The 9,877-nt window shown below is 39.9% G+C and overlaps 1 protein-coding gene across 1 annotated transcript; it reads left to right on the forward strand.

The window, feature by feature from the left end:
• The first annotated feature begins 3,586 nt into the window (after positions 1 to 3,586).
• IGFBP1 (insulin like growth factor binding protein 1) lies at positions 3,587 to 9,877 on the forward strand. Its single transcript, XM_039712248.1, has 4 exons — positions 3,587 to 4,260; positions 5,914 to 6,092; positions 7,677 to 7,805; positions 8,967 to 9,877. The coding sequence occupies exons 1-4, from the start codon at positions 3,870 to 3,872 to the stop codon at positions 9,096 to 9,098; spliced, it is 831 nt and encodes a 276-aa protein (XP_039568182.1). The 5' UTR covers positions 3,587 to 3,869; the 3' UTR covers positions 9,099 to 9,877.

The raw sequence follows: 9,877 nt of genomic DNA on the forward strand, positions 1-9,877 counted from the left end.
TGAGCCTTTCATTTTAGGCTGAAGTCCTCTTATAAAGCTATGGAGTAGGACTCTTCCCTGTAACACATGAAGGTATGGGGAGATGAAGGTGTTCAAATTGTAGATATCGAGCAAAGGTCTCTATGCTAAAGTAAGCAAGTGTTAAAGTAGCTGTAATGTTACTAGAAGTTTGAGCAGAGAAGGAGAGAAGAGTGATGAAATTCCTGTGCCCCCAGGAAGAGAAGATCTCTGTTCCTAGAGATGAAGATGATTTCAGAGAATGATAGTGAGAACCTTTGCTTTTAAACAACTCATCTTTAAAACTGTACCCCATAAGTTGACATGGCCCATAAACACAGCTGTGGGAGATGCTGTCAAAATAGGAGGGATTTCATGATTGCAGATTTCCCTGGGCGGTTGTTATTTGTGGAAATTAAAAGCTGAAAAAACTGTTTTCTTGTGGAGAACTCTCCATGACATTAACAAGAGGACTTCTCTCCCTTAGTGAACTGAAGAAATACTATTCTAGAGGGGGTAAACTGACTGGAAATTTTAGGTTTTGCTTCTGTACATTACCAGTGGGAAAGAAAAGGTTGTTGGGGGAGGAGAAGTGTTCTGAAGGATGTGTTCTGATTCTTATTACTCTTTTTTTTAGTTACTATTAATAAATTTTTCTTTATACCCTTTTAAAGTTTTGAGCCTGTTTTGCCTCTCTCCTAATCCTATCCCACAGCAAGAAATAAGTAAGTACATTCTAGTGAGTGCACTAATAATTGGCCAGGACTGAACTGAATTATTACATTAGCCAAGAAAGCTCAAATTAGCAAACCAAAACCACTACAGATATTAAGCTTAAAAATTAGAATTAGTTTCTTACCTAAAAAAACCTAATGAGGATATTCCACTGTTTATTTGGAGTTTTTTAAAACTTATCCAGATAAGCAGTCTCAGTAGGAAATTATTTGGATAAAAATTACTTGTACCCAGATGTATATAGAACTTTACATTCTGTGAGTCACTTTATGTGACTTTAAAGAAAAAGAATTTAAAAATCTCAAACTTTATTTATCATTCAAAGTGAAGTCATTGACTAAGAATTATTGAGAAACCAATGGGAAAACGTTGCCGAAAAACTAATCCTTGCCTGAGATTCATGTAGTGTCTTTTGACAAGTGGTTCAAGTTAGTAGTTGACAATTGGAAAACCTAAAAATTACCATCAAAAGTCTTCAGTAAACACAACTTTACATCAATAATGTTTTTAACCCCCTGGCTCTTATCTGTTTGTGTTTTTTAAAGAAATGTCAGGGTCAGAGATGGAGATTGGTAGATGAGTTGTAGTATTACATCAGACAGAGTCTACATAAACATACACACTACTTTCACTTCATTGATGTCCCATGGCCTATATGAAAGCATTGTCTGGTTGACTGATACTGCCCTAAGTCATCATAACCTGTTCTAACATATGTTCATTACATTTACATAAATGAATTATGAAGGGACTGATTTTCATGGAGGTACCTTTTGTACAGAAGAACATCTCTCAAATTCTGCTTTGGCAGATTTTTATGTTTCCTCTATTTGATTTCACAAAAGATAGCAAGTGAAAAAAGGGCTGGGCTGTGATTTCAAGTGCACCTGGAACCATGAAGGAAACAGAAAAAAAAACACTTTCAAAAACACTTTTCGCTTTGTGGGGAGGAATGTTGTTTATCTTTGTTTCTCTTACTGAAAAAAACCTGACTTGTAAAAGGCTGCAAGTTCTTAGGAATTGCCTGAGCAGTTCAGATACTGCCAGGTGCCCGACAGCAAGGAAAAATGTGCCAAAGAGCTGAAAACATGATGGTGCATGGGAAGAATGAGATTTTTTTGAAATTAATGGTAGTTTTTTATGTAGGCCTGTAATTCAGAAAAGCATGCTCTTCTTGCATTGTGTCTTTGTCTTGTTACTTCAAAATGATGGTGATGAGTTAAAAAATCCTTTTTAAAAATAAAAGCTGTTTACTCTCAGTTCATCCCAGTTTTTTTAGACAGAAAAACTGCAGGCAGGACAGCGGCAGGCTGGAGTACAATAATTTCAGAGACCAGTAGCTTATGTTAAGCAGTCAGTCAATGATCCTCAATTCAACTCATAAAAAGCTGTCTAAACATCAAAATCCATAGATAAGTGGATGAATACACACATATACATATACAAATGCATATGAGTTCTTTGGGTCTTTGTCATTTTACAACTTTCCATTAATTTTTTTTTTTTATGTTTCTTCATGAAAGAGACTTTGTGTTGCATTGTTTCCTTTTTCTCTTTGGGAGAGGAAATAGACACATTCCTGTATATTTTTCAGTTCATTTTCAATGGTAAGGGAGTCGTAGTTTTTCAAGACAGATGCACAAGAAAAAGTAGAAATGAAAGTGGGAAAATAGTTTAAAAAGTCTAATTGCAGTTATTGTGCCCTACATTTTTAGCCAAAATTTATGCCCAGTCAAACATGCAAAGTCCACAGAATTATTTTTATATCTGTAAAATTAGATTTCTTTAAAGTACTTTAAAATACTAATGAGTTTCAACTTGGGTGTATCAAGATAGACATGCCCAAAAGTATTTGAATTTTTAAAAAAAGTAGTTAAGTGAAAATGTTTCAAATCTGAAATCAGTGAGAATGCTTTTCAGAACTGACTTATGAATATAGAAGGGTAAGAAATCACTATATTATAAATAAAACCTTTGGCATCAATATCGGATAACAGAGTGAATAACGACATTAAACATGCTCTGCAGTTCTGCTTCACTTTGTTTCACATAAATGATGCATTTACAAAAGAAGATAAATAAATGTAAAAAAACCAAAAAAAAAATCAACTAAACGAAAATCATGCTGTATTACATGACTTTGCAGTGAAATGTGCTATTTCAAGCTTGGTACATATTGTGAATACCAGGATAAAATAATCTGTTCAGCACAGTGAAGTTTGAGTACTTTTACTAGACAACTGTTGCAGGCAAAGCAGAAAAAGAAAGATTTCCCACCTACAACTCCTCTAGGTGATACATGAGAAGATGGAGAGCATTCAAAGGACAGACAGAAAAGCAGGTATCTCGTTTATTTTTTAACTGTTTGACAAAATACTAGTTTCCCTGAAGTGCATGTTTTGGGGACTGCTCCTTCTCTCACCCCAGGAGCAAAACTGAGCCCAGGCACACGAGATCCTGCTTCAGCTGCACAGACACTCCCGGAGGTTAATGCAAGGACTCCTACGTGCATGTGTGCAGTAGTTACAAGATCCTGATGGCTTTATTACCCTTGAGGCCTCCTCTTCGGTATGTCAATGTACTCCTAACCTGCAGCCACATGACGAAAATTAAACAAGGGTTTGTTGCATTTGTTGCTGTGGAAATATGAATTCAGTTGCTTCAGTTTCAGTGGGATTTCCCTCCTCCCCCCACCCCTCCCTCCTTGTTTTTTGAATATTTACATTTTTATGAAAAGTCAAGAACAGGAGACATTTGTGACAAGCAAAAAGGGAGGGGATAGCCCCCACTCATCCATTCCCTTCTGCCAATTCTGTCTCCAGCCCCCACCACATTTTTCCTCGTTTGTTGGGGCAAAGAGGTGGGAGTGAGGGAATAAAAGCACTCCTGCATGTCTGGAGGAAAGAAAATAGATAAAGGTGGAAAGTGAAAGGGGAGGGGAACAGCGGCCAGGGACTTGAACTGCCAGTGAAACGACGCTTCTTCGGCCCCTCTCTTCAGATAATAGTTAACTCGGGGTTAAAGATTAATACTCAGGCAAAGCACTGTATAAATGGCCCGGGCAGGCCGAATGTATGTGAGGTGCCTCCTGCTCTCCAGGCCGCCAAGCTGTCCTGCCCCGGCCCCTGCTCAGCGGCATGAGCGGCTCGCGATGCGCACCGTGCCGCGGCTGGCTCCCGGCGCTGCTGCTCCCGGCGCTGCTGCTGCTGCCGGCGCTGCCGGCCACACGTCTCGCCCGCGGCGCGCAGCCCGTGCTCTGCGCCCCCTGCACCCCGGAGAGGCTAGCTGTGTGCCCGCCCGTCCCGCCCGACTGCCCAGAGGCTGCCCGGCAGCCCGGCTGCGGCTGCTGTCAGATCTGCGCCCTCGGGCCGGGGCAGCCCTGTGGGGTCTACACCGCCCGCTGCCGCCTGGGGCTCCGCTGCCATATCCCTGCCGAGGAGTCCCGGCCCCTCTCCGCCCTCATCCAGGGGCACGGGACGTGCTTGCCCATCAGCGAGGTCGGAGGGATGCGCACAGAAGAGCCGGCAGGTACCGCGCCATCGCGTCCCCGCTCCGCGCCGCCTCACGGGCCAGGCCCGGAGCTGCGCGCCGGGCGCTGCGGCACAGCCCTCGCCGACTGCTGCCCGAGGGATTGGCAGGCGCGACGCGGGCTGTGGGAGCCAGAAGCTGGGAAAAATGAGCCAAGTTAGGGAGACGTCTGAAATATAGGGAGGCTGGAATGCACTTTCCAGGGAAACGTGCTCTGACCTGTTCGAGGTGAGGTGCATCCTGGTGCCGGGCCTAAAATGTTCACAACAAGCTAGTACGCTACTGTCTGAAAGCAAGAAAACCCTAAAGCATAGTCATGGAACAATGCAGAATAACTACAGTGAGGTATCTGGGAGGCTGCAGACAGTTTTTCTTTAGTAGCAGACAGTAGCTGGAGTAGGACAAACGTTTTATAGGCTTTGGTCATGTCCATCTCTAAAAGTCATGATAGAGAATGAAAAAGCTTTGTGCCTGGGAATAAAATCTACCTGGAGCAGTGTAGTACTAGCCAAATTATCTTGGGGCAAAAAGGCATCTTAAGCATCTTAGGCTATATGATGGGCAGGGACTTCTTCAGTGTTATTCTTTTTCATTTTATTATGATTATTATTATAATGATGATGATTGTTATTATTATTATTTTCATCATCACTACTGCTATGTCTGTGAAGTGGTGATTAAGGTAGCTCGGTACCATTACAAAAATAATCATCGTTGACTCAAAATAACAATAGCCATTAGTAGAAGTAAGTGGAGTTTGTCTTGTAGTTGAGGGTGTGGGATAGGCAGAGAACAGTGACCAAACTGAGTATTTAAGCTACCTGCATTAAACTTGATTTGATTGTTCCAGTTTGCTTGCTTCATTCCTTCCTTCCTTTCTTTTGTCCTTTCTTTCCCTCCTCAATTTCTCACCTTAATTTTTTCTTGAACATTGTCAGTCTATTGCCTGTTTACAGCCTTGATCCAGCAAGTAATTTAGACACATAAAAATTTTATCCTATGATGAATCACCTGCAATTGCAAAGAGCTTCTCTTTCTTTCAGTGGAAGAGTTCACACATGCTTTAGGCATTGGTATGAAGGCCACGATCAGGCAGAAACAAATATTTTTGCCAATTCTTTGCTATTTGGTCTACTGCAGAGCAGCAGGAGCTACTTCTGGCCCCTGTGAATTGCTACCCCTTTTTATTTATGAGGCAAGAGCAAAGTACAGGATACCCTGGGATGAGGTCTTGACCATTTCCTCTCATGAATAAAACCAGAAATACATCACACTGACAAAAATCTAAATTCATTACAAGTTTACCTTCAATCTTTTCTCATTTAATCAAGTTTCTACAACCCACTGTAGTCAAGAAGGTTTTTTTCACTTCTAACAGACATGCTGCATCTTCATCTTTGGGATTCAAGTAATTTTGAAGTATCATAAAATAACCAACTTGTTAGAGAATAGCTGCTGAGCCCTTCTATGAATTTATTATCAAAGTATAATTTGCCATGTTGCACATGTAATTTATTCTTACAGTATCTACTCTAATGGGTGTCTGAGATATTACTTTTATTTTGGTTGATCTTTCTCTTCACCTTTTTAAACTTTGATAAATAAATGCCAAATTTCACTGAAGATGTTTACCTTAATATCATTCACTTCCAGATTCTATAGAACCTGATGATATGCCTCTGGAAAGCACTGAAATAACACAGGATCAGCTGCTGAACTATCAGTTGATGTTTCCCATAGGCCAGGATAAATCCATTCCCTGGAATTCCATCACTGCATATGAAAATATGAAAGCAAAAAGAATATCTGAACCCAAGAAATGGAAAGAGCAGGTGGGTTTTTTTTGTAAAACTTTCAGACACCACTTCAGTAGAGCCTCACAAAAATTTTCGAGCAGCAACATTGAAATAACATTATTTTGGGTAGCTGGCAAACCAGCTTTTGGAATGTTCTCATCAGATGCTTGAGGAAGAGACTGGAGCTATAATAACAGGCATGCATCAGATATGTCCTAAACAGACTTCATGCAGAGGCTGAATGTTTCACCATATTTACAATTAGATTATAACCAGGCCCCTTAATTTACAGGAATCTGTATTAAATTCTTGGACTCCTTTTTAGTTTTAGTTAAGGCGTTTTTCACTGGTCCAACACACAGCAAAATAACAAGGAGTCCTTTCATGTAGTTATTGATGAAACATCAATGCAAAACAAAATGTGATTCTCTCTGATTGCAAGGAAACACTATTAAGTATATTCATGTTGAAAGAAAAAGATCTTTACAGTTAAAGTGGGGCTTGACACTGCAAAATCCTAGTGGGTAATGAGAATGTACGGCCTTTGCAAGCAGGTTTGTGTTCCACTTGAGGGCACCAGAGAACTACGGTTAGACTGGTCCCGGCGGCAGCAGCACCCCTGCATAGTGGAGCTGGGTTAGTCGGGCAGCACGGCTTAGGTTCGTAATGGTCGCTGACAAAATGGAAGAGAAAAAGAAAAAATAGACTAATCACCACCCTACCTTAGGAAGCCTCGTTCCATATCCAGAAAAGGACTTAATCACAGATTTAGTTTGAACTGTTATGTACATGTGCTGTTAGGTGCAGTTCAGATTTTTAAGGCTTCTGCTTTTCTCACCCTGAGCCACAAGTAAATCCACAGACTGGAATATGACAGCTTATATGAGGGGCTAACATAGGGAGGTTTTGCAAAAGCAGAGGTTATATTTTCACTCAAATGTAGAAATATTTGTTCTGTTGCTTTTCCTTTCCTGTACTGATTCAAATGTGTTAGGTACTATTGATGTACAGAAATTGTGACTTTGAAAAAAGAGAGCCAGCAAATTGTGAAAACAGTGAATATTGCAAACAGTTCTTCATTCCCAGTTCCAAGAACTTTGGTCCTAGAGCTACAGAATGGCTCCATGTTGCTCTGGCAACGGTTCTGTCCTGTACAAAAGATAACAAACATTCAGATATTTGTTCTTGCACCATCTATTTATGTCTTGCACTTATCCTCCATATATCAACAGAGCACAAGGCAACCTGGAAAATGTGACCGATGTCATGTACCAGTCTTCTAACTTCCACCTCCCTATAAGAGGAGAGATTGTATCCTCTAAGCAGTAATGTGTTTACTTAGTACAGGTTAAATTTTCTTGAGTGTCAATTTAAGGACTAAAATCTCCACGTTTATAAGAACAGAAAAAACCTCAAAGAATAAAAACAATGGTCTAAATGCAACACTAGAGTTTTCTGGCTGTGCTCCTACTGAAAGAAGAAAAACTACATGCAAAACAGTCTGGTGTAGACTTTATGCCTAATAAGTATTTTCAGCTTTTTACTGTCTATGTTCTGATGACCTTTTATGTAGCTGATTTACTTGTGATTTTGGTATTCACTACCCTGGTATTCTTGCAGGGTCCTTGTCAGAAGGAGCTTTACAGAGCCCTGTATAAATTGGTGAAGGCTCAGCAGAGAAGCAGAGGGGAGATTTACAAATTTTACTTGCCCAACTGCAACAAGAATGGATTTTACCACAGCAAACAGGTGCGTGCCTTTTTCCCCCTCTCTGCTCACAGCAGTGCTGCGACTAGCCTGATTACAGCCAACCCTTTTACAGCCCTCTGCTCCCAAACTCAAAAGTTTGCAGCAGGTTGTGAAAACAGGGATACTTAGAGCAGATGGTTTGTCCTTCTCTTCAAGGTGAGCTGCATGCTGGTGGCTGTCAGCAGTAGAGGCAGAAGTCTTTTCCCTTCACAAAACAGGTGCACTCAAAGCCTTTTCCAAAATATTTTAGCCCTATCTGCTCCCATGTACCTGGTTTATTAGCATTCATTAAGTTGACATTAATTCATAATATCCCTACCTGCCAAAACCCATTGGATATATGTAATAATCACTATGTAAAAAGAGGGCTCTCAGCTCACAGGCAGTGGAAAACCTACATAGGCAGTGAGAAGAAAAAAAAAACTCTTTAGAGCAAAATTAACCTTCTGAATGCTTGACAAAACTACTGATTTGTGTTGCCTGTGGATTAGGCTATTTGCTCATTTCCATTATACCCTCAAAAAAATCTATTGCAAGTTACAGTGAGAGTAATCTGCAAAACTAACTAAAGCTCTGAACCTCAAGCCACACCCTGTAACCACAGGTCATGCACACAAATTTAGTAGGTTTGCATAATTCTATGTCATCAAGACTCCTTGCTTTTGGGCATGGCATCATGGTGTGACTCATGAACACTGTGACCTGGGATCTAATCAAGCACAAACAGAAACCTGTTTAAGCCCCTCCTCAAGAAAAAATCCCAAAACATACCGCCTTATTTGTCTCCTTGTGTGAAGAGACAGTAAATTCAATCACTGCTCTCACCCTATGAGATTGTATATTCTGCCATCCTTCCATTTCTCACACTGGCACTGGAAGATATTGCTTTTATCTACTGCTGTTTACCAAGGACTGGACAGTATTAAATCTGAGGTTTCTGTTATGATAGCTGAGCTTAGGTCTTGGTTCCCTAACCAAGTGTGTTGTTTAGAGGCTCTGCAGACCACGTCATTCAAAACAAGCCCGTGCATGGCAGGTGCCCACCTTCTGATCCTAATTGTGTCCAACACCTCTATTGGCAATACCTCACAGGTAATCTTACAGTTACTTATTGTGTTTTTTGGGGTTTTTTGTGTTGTTTTTTTTCTAATAATATTCTAGTGTGAAACTTCGCTGGATGGAGAATCTGCTGAATGCTGGTGTGTCTATCCGAAAAATGGCAGAAGAATTCCTGGATCTCCAGCAGTTAAAGGAGACCCAGAATGCCAACAGTATCTCACCTCACAAGAATAAAACTAAACTCTAACGTTTTTCACATCAAGCTTTCTGTGGGACCTGTTATAGTCAGGAACTATTCCAGTCAGGAGCCATTTCACTAAGGTAGTCTTGTGCACCTGATTTTGAGTGTATGAGTAACCCCATAAAGTAACATTTTTACTGCACTGAGATTGCCTACATGTTTAAGTGACAAATGTGAGCTACTGCAAGATCAAATCCTATAATCTTGTATATATTGTTTGTATAATATTATATATACTCTCATATGTAAAGCTGATGAATTATTTATTTTGCACTGCATGTATTTTGTCTCTTCATGTTCTTACTAATTTATATTCTCAAACACTTCATAACTTTATATTTAAATACTTAATATTATTGTGCTTAAATATATCATCATGTTGGAGGAATGCTGCAACTTAAGCCTTCAAATGGCATAGCTATTGGAAAAAACGGCTTGTAAACTTGCATTTTTGTACTACGTATTTATAGATGTAAAACTGAATTTTTAAAAACAGATTTCAGTAGAAAGCATGCTTAGAAACTTATTTAAAACATGTTTTGTGAACATATTATGTTACTTTTGCACCTCTGTTTCAATGCCAGTCTGTTTCTTAAAAAAGAAGTATTATATAGTATTATATACCAAAGCTCCTGATGGGACAGTATTTGATATTTTTTAAACATATACACTGGATAAATGACAAAACACAATATGATATTCTGCACCACCTTTGACAAGTGTAAGTTGTTCACAATGTTGATGATATTTAAAATGAGCTATTAAAAGTCTT

The sequence above is a fragment of the Passer montanus genome, unplaced genomic scaffold (assembly GCF_014805655.1).
Source record: "Passer montanus isolate IOZ18808 unplaced genomic scaffold, ASM1480565v1 scaffold26, whole genome shotgun sequence".
In the NCBI taxonomy this organism is placed as follows: Eukaryota; Metazoa; Chordata; class Aves; order Passeriformes; family Passeridae; genus Passer; species Passer montanus.

Bases quoted from the DNA above. Each gene is read 5' to 3' on its own strand.
- IGFBP1 (XM_039712248.1), top strand. From the start codon at position 3,870: ATGAGCGGCTCGCGATGCGCACCGTGCCGCGGCTGGCTCCCGGCGCTG. The intron at 4,261-5,913 runs GTACCGCGCCAT...ATTCACTTCCAG, and splicing joins GCGCACAGAAGAGCCGGCAG to ATTCTATAGAACCTGATGAT. The intron at 7,806-8,966 runs GTGCGTGCCTTT...ATAATATTCTAG, and splicing joins GATTTTACCACAGCAAACAG to TGTGAAACTTCGCTGGATGG.